This window comes from Neopelma chrysocephalum, unplaced genomic scaffold (genome assembly GCF_003984885.1).
Source record: "Neopelma chrysocephalum unplaced genomic scaffold, ASM398488v2 Primary Assembly neopelma1_67, whole genome shotgun sequence".
Classification (NCBI taxonomy): domain Eukaryota; kingdom Metazoa; phylum Chordata; class Aves; order Passeriformes; family Pipridae; genus Neopelma; species Neopelma chrysocephalum.
The window spans coordinates 4,177,315-4,193,114 of NW_020897726.1; the positions used below are offsets into that span (position 1 = coordinate 4,177,315).

Consider the following 15,800-nt stretch of genomic DNA (forward strand, 5'->3'; position numbering starts at 1 on the left):
TGTGGTACCATGCACCATGATAACATGGGGGCTGAGAGACCACCAAGGTTAGCTGAGAAGCCTCATGCACAGCTGACCTTGGAGAAATAAGATGGAACAACCATGAAAGGGAAGATAATCTAAGTAATTATATGAGCCGAATGCCAGCAGCAGTGCAAAGCTGTCGTAGGGGAAGGATGCAGGCAGGGATGTGCTGCTAGAGAGACTGGCTCATTTCCAGTAAAGGCATTCGCCTGTCACAGCAGTCAGCCCAGCGGTACCAGCCTGCTGCCCTGTGCCGGCAGCCCGTCTGCAAGCACGCACACGCCAAACCTGGGGTGCAATCACCCAGCCAGGCGCTTCTCAGCTTCGCGCATTCCTCACTTCTGGTCCCAGCGAGCGGGGCCGCCTGAGCAGTTGCACGGGGAGGGCAGACCTGGGGGGAAGGAACTTGCCCGGGCACGGGAGGCAGCCCGCTCCCTGCATTCCGCTCGCCTCTGGTCCCTGCCCCGTTCTCCCTTCCGGCGGTGCCGCTCGCAGCGGAGAGCAGCTCTCCCTGCCCTGGGGGAACGGGGCGGGGGGGGCAGAAGTCAAAAGCGGAATTCGCAGCCTTAGGTCCGCGCCTGCATCTCGCATCCACATCCAGAGCCTCATCCCGCGTCCGCACCCGCAGCCGCAGCCGGGACGCGCCCTCGCCCCGGCGGTGCGGGGCGGCCCCGGGGGCGCGGAGCTGCAGCGGGAGGGAGTGTGGTGGGGGAATGTCGGGGAGAAACCGCCCGGCCGCCGCGCACCCCGCGGGAGCGGGAGAGGGGGGCGGGAGCTGTTCGCCCGGGGGGGGGGAGCTGTCACGGGGCTGGGACCACAAAACCGGGGATAATTGCATTTAGGCAAATGAGGTTGCCTCGGCCCTCCCCGTCTCCAGGTATATAAAGTGGGGAGCGCTCCTCCGGCCGGCCAATGCGCTCGAAGAGCAGCTCCCGCCCTCCGCGCTGCTGACGGTGCGTGCGCCTCCGGGAGTCCGTCCGTGCCTGTGAGGGTGCGCTTGTCCGTATGGTTGTGAGGAGTGTCCGTGGGTACTTCTTTGTGTGTGCGAGGGGTCTGTATGTGTGTACTTCTATGGGGTGGGTGCCTATACCTGCCTGTGTGCCTCTGAATGTGCCAGCATGTTTTTGTGCCTGTCTTGATGTTTGAAGGAATGAGGGTGTACCTCTGGACACCTCTGTGTGCGTGTAGAGAGCTGCATCCCTACGTAGGTGTGAGCATCTAAGGTGTGTGAGTTTGTAAGTGGATGCATCTGTACCTGGGTGTGTGTATGAGGGGGATGTACCTGGCTGGGTGTGTTTATTTGGGAAGGTGTGAATACCTGGATGTACATCGACGTGTGAGGGTGTGTTTATGTATAACCCTCTATGTCCGTCTGTGGAGGGATACCTGTGCCTGTGTGTGTGTGTGACTGTGTGCTGGTGTGCACACGAGCTGCGTATGGGGTATGCGTGTGTCCAGAGGTGACTGTAGCAGTCGGGGGGAAGGGAGGGTGGTGTAACTCGGCGCCTGTGGAGTCTACACGTGCGAGGTAGCGTGCCCCCAGGTGTGCCCCGGAGGCAGCTGTGAGTATGTGTGCAGGGCTGTGCGTGCTCGCCCCGCCGGGGCTCGGGATGCCGGTGTTCCAACCTCTGCCCCCGCAGGACGTCGAGGCGGCGATGAGGCTCCCGCTGGCTTTCGCCGTGCTCCTCCTGGCCTCGGCGCAGGCGCTGGCCGAGGAGATGGGAGCCACCGACGACCTCAGCTACTGGTCCGACTGGTCCGACAGTGATCAGGCGAAGGTGAGCCCTGGCGGCCCCGCGGGGTGCGGAAGCGAGGGGCTCGGTGCCGGGCACTGCCTGGGCAAAACGGGGTGGGGGATCCGCGCTGAGCGCCGCCCGCTGTCGCCCCGCAGGAGGAGCTGCCGCTGCCCCTGGAGCACTTCCTGCAGAGGATGGCCCGGAGACCCCGGCCCCAGCAGTTCTTCGGCCTCATGGGCAAGCGGGATGCCGGTGAGCGGGGTGGGGGGCTGGCTGCTGCTCACGCCTCTCCACTCGCCCTTTCTCCTAGTGCCTCCCCAAACTCCACAGCGGTTGTCGCTCGGGTTTAGTGTGTTACGTCTTTTTCAAAAGCTGCCATGTGGGGTGTTTGGGTTTGGGGTTTTTTGTTTGATTGTTTATTTCAAGTTTTATATCAGATAAACTCACCAGTTGGAAAAGAGAGGGCTTCACATTAAAGTGCCAAATGCACACCAATTACAGCACGCAAATCCCGGTGAGGAATATCATGATAATTCATACATACTACTGAATTGCCCATGTGGGAAAATCTGTTCTGTGTACAATTATTGCCATGTTTACTGATCCAAGAATTGATCTAAGAAATTGGAGCTAAACTGATCTAAATTATGTGGGCTTAGCTAAAACAAGTTTTTGTAGTCTCTTCGAAGAGAAATGCAGTTGTAAACCATCACTTTAATTTCCCTTAAGTGGAATATGTGTAGGGTAGTTTTTGTATTTGATTTTTAAAAACATTGCAGTAGTATTATATGTGTATGCCAATCCTTTTACAACAACTCTTTTTTCCCCTTTTTCTCTTTCTTTTCTCTTCCAATCAGGATATGGCCAGATCTCTCACAAAAGTAAGTTTAAAAAATGCAAATAAGTAATTATTAGAAAGTATTAAATAGGGAATAGTGTATTTGACGGGATTAGTTAGAAGCTGACTGATTTCAGCAGAGGAATGGCAGCATTGCTGGTGAAGAAATGTTCTGTTAAAGGATTGAAACCTTCGCCCCTGTGCCGCTGTGAGCCTGTATCTCATCTGAGCTGCCGCAAGCTTTGAAATTTCAATCCATATTAATGTGCGGATGTTGCAGCTCTCACTTATTTCCCTAGGGGAGGATTCTGTAAGCCTTTCTTATAGTCAAGGCAGGCTTACTGCCAGACTCAGAGAGGAGCAATTAAGATGACAAAATCTGGAAAATTAGAGTATTGAATTTCCAAATCCCCAAGAATGCTTTCACAGGAGAGCCCATGTCCTCACATGCGAGATGCTGTATCTGTGCTCTCAGCATTGTCTGGCTGGGAATCAGATCCCTGCTCACAGTAGGGGCTGATTGATGATGTGCTGCCATATGAACAAGCCTATCTTGCCCCATTAATATTGTGCTTTGCTCTGCTTCTGTGTAACACCAAGCAGGAGATGGTATCAGCACTGTGGTGTTACTTTGTTCTGCGCAGTGATAGTTTTATTCTCTGAATTTATCTGAAGATGTTTAAACACAAGCTGGAAGACTTTTAGTAAGTAAAAATGATCTTGTATTCTGTGACACCTCCTCAGTCCACGGAGGTCAACAACTGTCCCAGTGTTCTGTTATCCATAAGATGCTTTCACTAGGGTTATGTCTCTGAAGACCAATAAAGACTTTGATACAAAGCTCATGCCAAATAACCTGCTGACAAAAGTAAAAAAATTATAGATTTCTGAAACTGCTTCAGATTGAATTAATACATGTGAGGTCCGAGGATCTTGTTTTGTAGATGAATTAGCCGAGTAAAATTCTTTCCAAAGAGAAATTTCTAAGTTTACCTCAAAAATCATATATAGCATATATAGCTACTATATCTTGATATATGCTGTAGGCCAGAACTTGGAGTAATTTATCCTCTGCTCATCCAGTGCCTTGAGAAGTACTAATGGGACAGGAAGGTAATACCTGAACTCATAAATATTCCAAATACAAAGCCAGACTGTCTAGCTCAGACGTGTCCAGACATAGAGTCCCATTGGCTTTCTCTCCAGTAAGGGCTCTGCCTGACCTGTGAGGGAGATTTTTCTTCCACGTTACAGAAATAAAACAACAGGTAGAAGAGATGCCTCACACAGATGCAGGCTATACCAAGACACTGCCTTGTGCATTTTCTCAAATCAGTAGGAATTGTACTGGGAGAGAAATAAGAATCCTTTAGTGGTCATTGTTTTTCCATTATACTTAAAGAAACAAATCCACAAAACAAGAAGTCTATCTAAACTAATGAGGAGATGTCCGCTAACTGGCCTGTGCCTTGGTCTAACCTGTTAAATCTGACTAGTCAGGCTGATGTTCATTTTTTGTTGTCTGAGAGGGATGTGAACAACTGGTCTGTGAGATAAACAGTTTTGGAGCCTATCTTCCTTCCTCGCTAAAACACGTTATCTTAGAAGCCTGCCTAGTTAAAATGTATTAAAACACCCCTAAATATATTTTTTCAGGGCATAAAACAGACTCCTTTGTTGGACTTATGGGCAAAAGATCTTTAAATTCTGGTATGTATATGACTAAATCTGATACTTGGTGACATACAGCCTCTTCGTTCCGTTGCCTCTTTGTTCTCTCCCAGCGGATGGAAGAAGCAGTGTTTATGTAGTGTAGACTCAGAGTTCTCTGAAAAAGACCCAGGATTTTCTTTGTTACCCAAGATGTTTCAGGGTTTGCTTCACTCCAATTCTTGAGATAATCAGGCTGATCTGAGCTGCAGGAGAGCTCGGGTAGAAGTCCCCAGGACATTTTCATTACTGCCCTGTCCTTGCATGTTCTGCTGGTCCCCAAAGTACAAGAAAAAAAATCTAAATTTTACTGACATGCCAAGAAAAATTCAGAGTCTGAAAATGTAAAGTTCATTTACACTTGTGGTCCAAATCCAGATCTCATCGGGTAAAGGAATATCCTCATTGTCTCTGGAGATCATTATTGCTAAAACGTGGAGCAGAAGGTGGAAGAACACCACCTCATTCTGCAGATCAAGCTGTTAAACATTCCCAGCCTCTTCCAGCTTTTCACTTCACCCAAAGCATTTTAAGCTTTGAACGGATACTGAGAATTTGTGTTATTTTCCATAGCATCCATATGGGGCAGGATTCTCATCTCCTCTAATGTGCAGAACCCCTGTGGGTATCTGCAAATTGCCTTTAGCTCTACCTTCCCTGTGCTATAGGGTTGTACTGAGGAAATCCCTCAGTGTGAACTAAAGTATCAGTTGATTCTCCAGAGTGGGAATTAAAAAAAATAAAAACCCTAATATGTATTTCACATCTCTGAAATAGTTTCCACTGTTTTGTTAAATGGATGATAAAAGTTAAATTACTAGCTGACACCTTTATATTATGTGGATACATGCTGTGATCTACATTCTGCAATTATGGTTGTCAGTAACTTTTATTTTCAATTAAACCCCATTTAAAACTAGCAATATTGCTCTCTGCATCATTTTACAAATTGCTATGTATCATGAATAATTTTATACAATTTTATCTGTGGTGGCAATAGCTGTTAAATGCATAATACCTGTAAATATATCTGCTATCACAAAAGTAAATAGCCTGGAAGTAATAAAGTGGGTTTGGTTTCCATTGGGATTACATTTACATTAATATGAGAATATGAAGTACAGCAAATGTTTTAAAAAATGTAAAGATTTTGTTGCCCTAATTTCAAATTGCTAGTAGTCAGGCTACTATTATGTGGTATTTCTAACAAAGGCGAATAATGAAGTTTTGCCCTGTTGGGCTGTGTAATACCTGCCTGACAGGTAAAACTAGAATTCGCTGCTCTTCTGCCTGACTCCTTGGGAAGGAAATGGTAAGAAGTTGCTTCCCCTAAGGACTGTGTAATCAGATCAAGATCAGGAGTAGTAAGCATTAGGACTATCCTTACTTCTCCCTAATGGAAAATGTTTAACTGGGCAGGATCTTTACCTGGTGCTATGGTTTTCTTCTGCAGAAAGCCCCTGAGAACTCTGGCAATGTGCAGGAGTTTACACTGTCCTTCTGGGTGTGAGTGGGGTGCTGATTTAAAGTCTTGTGTGACAAAGCAGGGTACCTGGATGCTGATGTCTCAGTCCCTGTTTTGGGGACAGATCTGATCAAGAAGGGCTCTCTGGGGTTCACTCTCATTTTAAAAGAGCAAGAAGGAGAGATCTACCACTACTAAACACAAAATACGTTACTGAAGACTATTTTAGGCTGCAGCTAGTCCACAGGAAGTCTGAGTCAATCTGAGGAGCTTGGCTTCTGCCACAGTCGTTAGTAAAAGTTAACCCTGTGTGCAGGGCTTGGGGACAGGGAGGGTTTAAACCTGACAAAGAGCTGACTGTGCAGGAATGAAGGTGGACATGTCCATGCAGAAAGCCTCTACCCACAAATTGACCTGAATGCTCAGATCCCATAAATTAGATGGATTACTGGAAGGTAAATGGGCTCTGAATTAATGGTACTTCAAGCAGCTCAACAGAGGAGAGGTAGAAAACACTGCTCAGACCTTTGGCCTCTAGGAGGACAGTGTAGTCTGAGAGGTAAAACCAAATCAAAGCAGCTCAGGGTTGGCCAGGGAGGCCTCACCTCTGTTCCAAATATGCCACTGAGGTCCAGCAGTGACCCAGCTGGCTGCAGGTCTCTGACATTTCTTGTGCTTGCAGGGGTTTATGCAAGGCTGCACTGTGTGCTTCATTCTGCTTCATTTTTTGCAGGGTCCTCTGAAGGGAGCATAGCACAGAATTATGAACGGAGGCGTAAATAAGACATTCCTGCGCATTATTTATTAAACTTCATTTGTTCTGATGGCCAATGCAGTGTAATATAAACTAACCACTGTATGGAATAATTATTTATTTAACAACTGATGGGGTTGGGGTTTTTTTGAGTTGTACATTCAATAAAATTATTATTTTTCATATTGTGGCAGTGATACATGTTGTGTAGGTGTGTTGTGGTTCTGAAAGGACCAGCAACCCTGGTGATGTCTCACAACAAAGCACATCATTTGATATGACTCGTAAAGTTATGTTTACTAAACCAAGCAAATATTCTTTTGTTCATTGAAAGCGAGTCTATCAGCTTCACAGCCAGTGCAGAACAGAGCTGATGTTCAGTCTAGTGCCTCAATTTGTTTTCATGTTTATAATGTACTGTAATTTCTGTATCAAAAAATATATTTGTATCATTACAGCATGTTTTATGTTCTGTGACTACGTATCTATATATTTTAAAAAGGGGGGCGGGTAATGTTTGAATGGGAATCCAAGGTCTTCATTTCATAGTCTGGAATTTTATGACAGTAACATTTTAAATAAAAACTACTCTGGGGCTTTTGCAACATAATTCTTTTGGTGATAGTAATGGAGTTATTTCCCACGTTGGTCTGGAATGAGATTTAGATCCAAGCAAGAGTGGTCTGAGACTGGAAAGAAATATCAAATTAATGGTTTCTTTTTGCAGGGAGGCTGTGAGCTTCCTCATGTGTGTTTGGTGAATGGAGGATATGCTACTGGAGACAGGAATTCCTGAGATTGCCCCAGGTCACACAAGGTGCCATCCATCCTTAACCTGATGGAAATCAAGAAGCATGTTGTCTGAATGAAAAGGGCGTGGTGTACTGCCCAGCTCCAAGTGGAATAATTTGCTGTGGAATTCATCCAATATTGTAGGTTTATTATTTGAAAGTTAAGCTTTTAATAAATTCTAGCCCTCAGATTCACAATAAAAGCACCCGTTGACTGGAATCCATGCAATATAAGAGAAAAAAAAGTGAGCGTAATTATCTTTTTAATTAAACTCTCTGGTTACTATATAAGCAGGACAGTCCTGAAATGCTACATACATCTCACCAGATGCCAGGGCATCTGGAGATCTATCTTCTTTCCCCCTGCTGAAAGCTATACTTCTCCGTTTGATGCTATGATGTGAGCTTTCATTACAGATGAATCAGCAATGAAAACAGGCAGTATACACAAACCAAGTAATAAGTAATACAAAGGGATTCACTGGTTGTTTTTTTCCATTTTGGAAGTGAACTCAACAACCTCCATTTTCAAGGTTACCTAAGGCATCAGCAGAACTGCCCCCATTACAAGTGGGTGGGTGCAGGACCTCTCTCCTGTTAGGTTAGAAGCAGCACCTAAGCCTGCCCATGCTTAAAACAGATCCCACTTTCAGCTAAGTAGGAGGCGATCTAGCTAAGTGGGGGGGTTTATGGTAGGAAAACTGAAGCTGACTTACAACAGGGACCGCACTTGAGTGAGACACAGTGGTTGTACTGGCACTCTGCCAGTTCTTCGTCTTGCCAGCACTAATTTTCAAACTAATAAACTTCTGTATGAGCTCCCACTGTGAGGCGGGGAAACTGACTAACAACATGGCAAAAGGACTGTGGAAATGGATGTTGAATAATGCTCAGAGAAGGGTAAAAAGAGAAAAAAATTTTAAATGCTGTTCCTCTAGCCTGGGAGCCTACAGTGCTCCCAGAGCTCACAGCCCATGTGCACTGAATTGTGAGATGTAGAGAGTAAAGCGAAAGCTCCACTGTTCACTCCCTGCAGCCTGCACATCTCACAAACTTCCCCACAGAGGCAATTACTGCAAACATATTTGCATCCGGAGAAAGCCACAGAGAGTGGGCTTTAAATGTTTGGAGGACAGCACAAGTTCTATTTAATAGCATCCAGTAAATAGATAGGACTGATTTTTCTGGAAAAAACATAGATGGTTTGGGTTGGAAGGTACCTTTAAAGATCACCTAGTCCAACCCTCTACCGTTGGCAAGGACATCTTCCACTAGATGAGTTTGCTCAGAGCTCCAACCAAACTGACTCTGAACACTTCCAGGGATGAGACAGACACAACTTCTCTGGGCAACCTGTTGCAGAGCCTCACCACCCTCATTGTAAAGAATTCCTTCCTTACAACCAATCTAAATCTACCCTCTTTCAGTTTAAATATCTGATCATCCTCATGGCCCTCTTCTGGACTCATTCCAACAGATCCATGCCCTTCCTGTGCTGGGGGCCCCAGAGCTGGACACAGTACTCCAGGTGGGGTCTCACCAGAGTAGAGTAGAGGGACAGAATCACCTTCCTCAACCTGCTGCCCACACTGCTTTTGATACAGCTCAGGATGTGGTTTTCTTTCTGGGCTGTGAGCTGCATCATGTTATTTCACATCCACAAACAACCCCAAGTCCTTTTCCTCAGGAATGCTCTCAATCCATTCTCTGCCCAGCCTGTATTTGTGCTTGGAATTGCCCTGACCTTGCACTTGGCCTTGTTGAATTGCATGAAGTTCACATAGGCTCACTCCTTGTGCCTGTAAAAATTGTTATTGGTGGCATCCCTTCCCTCAAGCATGTCATGGCACTACTACCATTGTTCCACTGCCAAGGCTGAGCAGTCTCCTTTTACTTGTCATTCTGATCAGTGGTTTTGATCTGGCATTTGGAAACAACTCATTTTAATTTCTGGTGGTAAAATAATGTCAGATTTGTGCTAATTTGGGTTTTGAACAGTAAGGTTAAAATTGGCATTGATTTATATGTTTGTATAGATATCTATTCCAACTTAGAAATAAAGCAAATACACCAAAAGACACTGTCTGAAATGTTCCAACTGACTCTACCAAAAATACAAAAAAAGCCCCTCATCACATTTCAGTGCTGGCAGGAACTGCTCGGTCAAGCTGTGCCGTGTTGGGGCTGTGGGGCTGTGCCTGCCCAGCAGGCCTAGGGTAGATGTGGAGATGCACAAATGACACATCTGCAAGCATCCAGCTCAGCAGCTGCCTGTCCCTACCATGGGCTCACTCTAAACATTTGTCCTCACAAGCATCCTGGGATCCTGGAGACTCACCCAGGAACTCTTATTCTTACATCTTTTATCTGCCTTTAGTCTTAAGCAATATAGTTTATACATTACTGAGTAATTCAAACGGATTTTTAAATAATTTCCATGCTCTTTAATCTTCCTTTTAAGGCTTCTTTATCTTTTAAACACTTTTATGTAGTGGACAGCATTGTTTGCAGCCCTGGGCCACTGGGCGACTTATGCTTTCGATCGCTGGGCAGGGCCAGCTTTCCAGAGCCATTGCAGGTTTTGGAGAGGCTTTCACTAAATCCCCCACTGTCTCCACAACAGCCAGCCACAATCGTGACACAGACTTAGCTCTTTTTGATGGCAACAGTCTGACACCCTTCAGGCTGCAAAAGCTAATCAATAACACTGCAGCAAGGGCATCTGTCAGCAAAATGCAAGTGAGCTTTAAATAAAGCAATAAAAATCTTCCCAGGAAATCAGCATGAAGAGTAAACTCAGGGTGATGCTGGTAATGGTCACCACTGGGGAGGTGCTACAGGCAGTTTTATGTAACAGCCCGCCTCCAACATGCTCAGCCCCCTTTTTGTTTCTTTTTTCCCCCAGAAACACATCATTCATCTGCGTCTTGACAGGTGGTTGCTCTTCTGGTAGGCACTGTCTCCCTCACACACAGAAACCTCTCTTCCCTTGGATGGGGATGCCGAAGTCAAGATCTCAGCAGCCTGCCTTGCCCAAGCATGACCCAGAGGACATAATCTCCATCCAGCATCTCCATCTCTCTGCTGTTGCATGGAGGCTGGCCATCCCTGGTGCAGGCTGCAGCCAAACTTACCCTGGGAAGCCAGAGTCATGGCACACATACTCTGTCCATGAACTGGAGAGCTGGGAGGGGGGTTTGGCTCCACCGTATGCACCTCGCCATGGGAGCTCAGGTTCTGCAGCCAGTCATCATTAGCTAGAGCAGAATAACATCAAGAGGTTTTTGTAAATTATTAAAGTGATTCTTTAAAATGCTGTTTATTCAGAGCATGCCAGTAGCAGCTCCTTCAGAGCTACCAAGAGCCATTATTTAAATACAGACTTTGTCCCTTAAACTATGTCTCTTAAACTATGGCTTAGATAATGGCTTTAGCATTAAGAGATACTGAGCAAGTCCTCGTGCAAACTTCGGTAATGACGAAATTTTCTTCTGATGAGCCCAAACACTTCCCTTAGCCAACATATCACAGACTGCATTAGCAAACATCTCCCAGAATGACAGGAGAACAGCACACAGCAGCTGCTTCCCTGGAGTTGTACTGTGTCAGGATGCAGCCACCTGCTGTTCCAGATACACCCCAATGTCCTCATATATCTCCAAAATAACTCACTTACCTTTGCAGAAAATAGTCATTACTGGAAGAGTAGGGATTTTTTTAAATTTGTTTTCACTGCTAGCAAGTGTACAAATATCCTCAAACTACATCTTTCAGGAAAGACCAACACACTCTTTGCATTATTCTTTTAATGGTTCTGATAGAGCATAGACTAAAACATTTGTCAACGGGAGAAGCTGTATGAAATTCATTATGATATTAATTAAAAATTATCACTGCTCCATCCCTGATAGATATCTGGTTTCCATCAGAATAAAAGAGCAATTCGTCAGGTCAGAAAGTCCTTTTTAAAGAGAGATATGCAGAGTGTGTGCAACAAACATCACCTCTTGTTTTCTCATCCATCTCCAAATTAAACAAGGTCACCACTTACTGCATATAGAAGAAATGAAATGTGAACAGACTGTTAAACAACAAAACACTTCATCTGTCATGGTGCTTCATGCTTTCCCAGAAGCCTGGAGGGAGGTCAAGGTGAGATGGTTTGGCAAGAGGTAACTACCGCGGTTGAGCTAGAAATGCAATGCACACCCTGTACCTAACCAGTCACTTCTGCAAGGTGCTACCTAAGTGCAAAGAAATTTAGGAAATTACGAAAGAGAACACTGAATGTTTAGAAGAACTCCTGCAAATTAAAAAAAAAAAGCCTTTCTTTTCCTATCTAAACAATTTCTCACACTTATTTCGGAAGCATAGCTGTAAGAGATTTAAGAGGTATAAGATGTGCACCAACACATCATAAAAGACCCATAAGATCATCAGGTTCCAATCATATGTTAACCATTATGTTAACATTGGAGACACCATCTGAAGGCAAGAGAGGGTAGAATTGTGTGGAGCAGGTGAAGAGCTGCATAAATCCATGCTATATATTCTCAACCAGAGCTTGAGTGCCTCAGTGCCAATATATGCTGATATAATTTTAACATTGTTTTCTACATGAACTAGTTTGCATTGAAAACATCTAGCTGGGTAACAGAAGAAACCTTTAATCACAGACATTCAATTTTGGCACATAGAAGTGCATTTTATTTTCACTGTTATAACAATCAGACAACAATAGGCATATTGTATTTCTGTGCATCAAAGCATTAAAATTCAAGCAATACCCTCTGGAAGCAAATTTTGCTTGGAGAATATACACATTAATTACTGAAGGAATATACATATGGTGTAGCTACTCTAAGACTGCATTTAAAAAGTGTTTATAATTCAGTAAATTTTAAAGCAGTGAATTTTTATGATTCCCAAAAGATGTAAGAGCTGTTTTGTGAGACCTGAGCATTTGCAGCTTGGATTCCCATTGTGTCAATTCAGCCCAGGCAAGGCCTGCACCATGTGAGCATGAGTGAGACCAGCCCAGGGCACCAGCAGTCGTCACCAAAATTGTACATAGGCGCACGACGGCACTTCAGAACAGTTTCTTGAAATATAACATAATGAATTCTGATGTCTGCAGATAGCAACCTGTTTATCCACAGCACATCTTCCCCATACTTCCTTGCCAACCCAATTCCAGCTCTAGGAAACAATCAAACCTTCCTGCCCTGCCCTCCCAGGCTGCCAAAGGAGTTCCAATTAGTGTCAATTGAGATAATAGTTCTATTTGCATTTTTAAGCTCTTATTAGCAAGTTGTCAGTCAGCCAGTAATTTGTATCCTTTTGGTATAATGAGTATTTAAATATTTAAAAAGAGAACATTCCTTTCTACCACCCCCTTCCTTTTTGTGCTAAAATAATAATGGTTTTAATCAAAAGTAATTTGTATTAATTTACATTTTGGCCCAGGTGTTAAAGGCAGTCTTCAAGAGCAGTGGTGAGAGATGTTAAGTAATACAGCTTATTAATATAGACAACTACTTCTATCCTCAATCGTAGCAGGAAGGCTGCTTTTGCAACCAGATCATTGTAGTCTCCTCTTGGCAAGGTGATTATGGTGTAAGAATTGAGGTCAGTTCCAATAATTTTATGTACCCAGGATTATAATTTTCTAAAGGACTATTTTGGACCCAATTACTCTATCTTCTTCTTGGTGAAAATTCATAAGCACCCTGTACCAAAAACAACAAGAGGCAGAAGACCTGCCTCAGAGCAAGCCTGGAGTAGGCAAAGGGTTGTGTGTCAGATTGGACAGCCAGCTCTCCATTGTCATTACACCACTGATGAAGACTGGGTGATGTTTTTTTCTGACAGGGTTCAAGTCTAGATGCTCAGGTATATGGAGTCTGCTGCTGAGAGAAAAAAGGCCTTAAACCTTTCTGATGTGCATCTGTAAAACTTTCTAGTAGGCTTCAGAGGTGAGTCCATGTGAACTTCATGAAGTTCAAAAAGGCCAAATGCAAGGCCCTGCACATGGGTCAGCACAAATACAGACTGGGCAGAGAATGGATTGAGAATACCCCTGGGATGAAAGACTTGGGGATGTTGGTGAATGAGAAGCTCAACATGACCTGGCAATGTGCACTCACAGCCCAGAAAACCATCTATATCCTGGGCTGCACCAAAAGCAGCGTGGCCATCAGGTGATTCCCCCTCTACTCTACTTTAGTGAGGCCCCACTTAGAGTGCTGCATCCAGTTCTGGGGCCCCCAAAATAAGAAGGATGTAGACCAGCTGGAGAGAGTCTTGAGGAGGCCACAAAGATGATCAGAGGGCTGAAGCACCTCTCCTATGAAAACAGCCTAAGAGAGTTGTGGTTGTTAAGCCTGTAAAAGAGAAGGGAGACCTTATAGCACCTTCCAGTATACACAGGGGCCAACAAGAGAGTTGGAGAGGGATATTTACTAGGACATTTAGTGATAGGACACAGTGTAATGGCTTTAAACTGAGAGAGGATAGATTTAGATTAAAGGAAGAAATTCTTTACAGTGAGGGTGGTAAGGCACTGGAACATGTTGCCCAGGGAAGTTGTGGATGCCCCATCCCCGGAAACATTCAAGGCCATGTTAGGTGGGACTTTAAGCATCCTGGTCTAGTGGAAGGTGTCCCTGCCCATGGCAGGGGCATTGGAACTAGATGATCTTTAAGGTCCCTTCCAACCCGAATCTTTCTGATTCTATCATAGAGTTCTTTCTGTATGACTATCTGAAATTCTGTGATCCACATGTTAAAAATGAAGAAAATTAAAAAAAAAAAAGTGCCTAACAACTTCAGAGGTAAAATTAACATTGCTTTCTAGCCTGGGAATTATCTTCCATATTCCCTAGAACTGACATTGTATACGTGTTCCAACTCACATTACTAATTTTTAATATAACTGGTTTTGAATTACCTCTAAATTGAATACTGAATTTCCTCAATACTAATGCAATTCAACTTTCAGCTGCCTTCTTATCTGCAGCACCAGCATGAGAAGCTCTGCACAACATCTTGAGCAAGATCAATTAAAAAACATTTTTCCTTTATGCTTGGCTTTATCCCTATTCTAATCAAGTACTTATTAACTTCTACAAAGCTCACGCACAAATCCCAGTGACAAGTGTGTGTGAAGGAAGACTAAAAGCAGAAGCAGAGCAGAAAGGAGAGCAGCCTTCCCTGGGGATGAAGAGCTCATTTGCACAGATGTACTAACAGCGGCTGCCACCTGCTGGCTACAAAAAAAAAAAAAAAGAAAAGAGTAAAAAATTAGGAAATCATTCTTGAAGCAACCTCTCAATCTGAATTCAAACTTTGACAGACACCTTTTGTCACATGGGAGGAAATGTGTCGGTTTGTTGGTTTCCTGGAACGCAGTGCAAGGAGCAGAGCCAGCTCCGGCCCACTTGCATGTGAGAAACACGAAGGTCAGGTAAACTCCAGGGTACCATCAACATCTTTTTTTGTAGCTCCTGGGATGCTTGGAAGACCCAAACCTGAACATACAGTGCTGGAAAAAAACTAGTTGCCCAGGTAGTTTTCTCTTACTGGAAGAGCTTCCAGGTAACAAAAAGATAGAAAGTGGCACTACAGACAGGAGTGGGTGAAACATCACAAAAAGATCTTTGAAAGCAGCATACACAAACCCTGTTAATGCACCACCACACCTACCTACTACCCCTACCAACTTACAGGGTATCACAGTAGCACAGACCACCTCTCTGCTCCATCCTCCTTTGCTCCTTCTCTGCTTCTTCAAGTTTTGTAAATAAAAAATTTAAATTACTATTTTAAATTGAAATTATTAAATTTAAATAATTAAAATTCTGTGCATTACCTGCATCCAAACAGAGGCTTATACAAAACTAAGACTTTCCTAACTGTAGCCTTTTTGTCAACTACAATGTCTATGCAGATATGTAAATAAAAAGCAATAAGTCCCAAAAGAATTCCAAAATGAGGAACCAAGACAGGCATGATGCAGGTGATGCACTTTGGCTATTCCTAGGAAAATGGTTGAGGAACAGACAGTGTACCTTGCTACAGAAATAAGCAGCCCTTCCCACATTTCAGCCCCACTCTCCTTTGGACAGACTGTTCAATAGCTAGCTCAAACACAGGCTTACCTTGTACAAATCCTCCTTCCACAACGCCGCTCTCATTTATTAAGGGGAATCAGACATTAGGTCTCTATCAGAAAAAAAAGAGTAAGTCCACCCCTCCAAAGTCTCACTGTGTTTTTTGGTGTTAGCTACAATTTTACTTCAGTTTTGAGTGGAGAAAAATAACCACCTTGACTGATATTAATTCTGAATCTGAATAAAAGTATAACACTTATTGAGGAATTAGCTTCCACAGCACTACTGTGAAAAAGTTCAACATTGGTTCCTGCAGCCTAGTTTTGCAAAGTTTTTTTTTTATTATTATTCTTGGTGAAGACAGTTACACA

General features: G+C 44.1%; 1 protein-coding gene across 2 annotated transcripts; it reads left to right on the forward strand.

The window, feature by feature from the left end:
* The first annotated feature begins 865 nt into the window (after positions 1–865).
* Positions 866–8,212, forward strand: TAC1 (tachykinin precursor 1). Of its 2 annotated transcripts, XM_027684778.1 has the most exons (6): positions 866–977; positions 1,665–1,802; positions 1,916–2,012; positions 2,618–2,641; positions 4,255–4,308; positions 6,507–7,547. In XM_027684778.1, the coding sequence occupies exons 2-6, from the start codon at positions 1,680–1,682 to the stop codon at positions 6,554–6,556; spliced, it is 348 nt and encodes a 115-aa protein (XP_027540579.1). In that variant the 5' UTR covers positions 866–977; positions 1,665–1,679; the 3' UTR covers positions 6,557–7,547. The 2 variants fall into 2 exon arrangements, with proteins under 2 accessions (XP_027540579.1, XP_027540580.1); XM_027684779.1 differs by lacking the exon at positions 4,255–4,308 and having other exon boundaries at positions 6,507–8,212.
* Positions 8,213–15,800: the final 7,588 nt, after the last annotated feature.

What these genes read in the sequence shown, in the direction of transcription:
- TAC1 (XM_027684778.1), top strand. Translation starts at nt 1,680, where the DNA reads ATGAGGCTCCCGCTGGCTTTCGCCGTGCTCCTCCTGGCCTCGGCGCAG. An exon ending in CATGGGCAAGCGGGATGCCG is followed by an intron (nt 2,013 to 2,617) that starts GTGAGCGGGGTG and finishes TCTTCCAATCAG; the next exon opens with GATATGGCCAGATCTCTCAC. An exon ending in TGGCCAGATCTCTCACAAAA is followed by an intron (nt 2,642 to 4,254) that starts GTAAGTTTAAAA and finishes ATATTTTTTCAG; the next exon opens with GGCATAAAACAGACTCCTTT.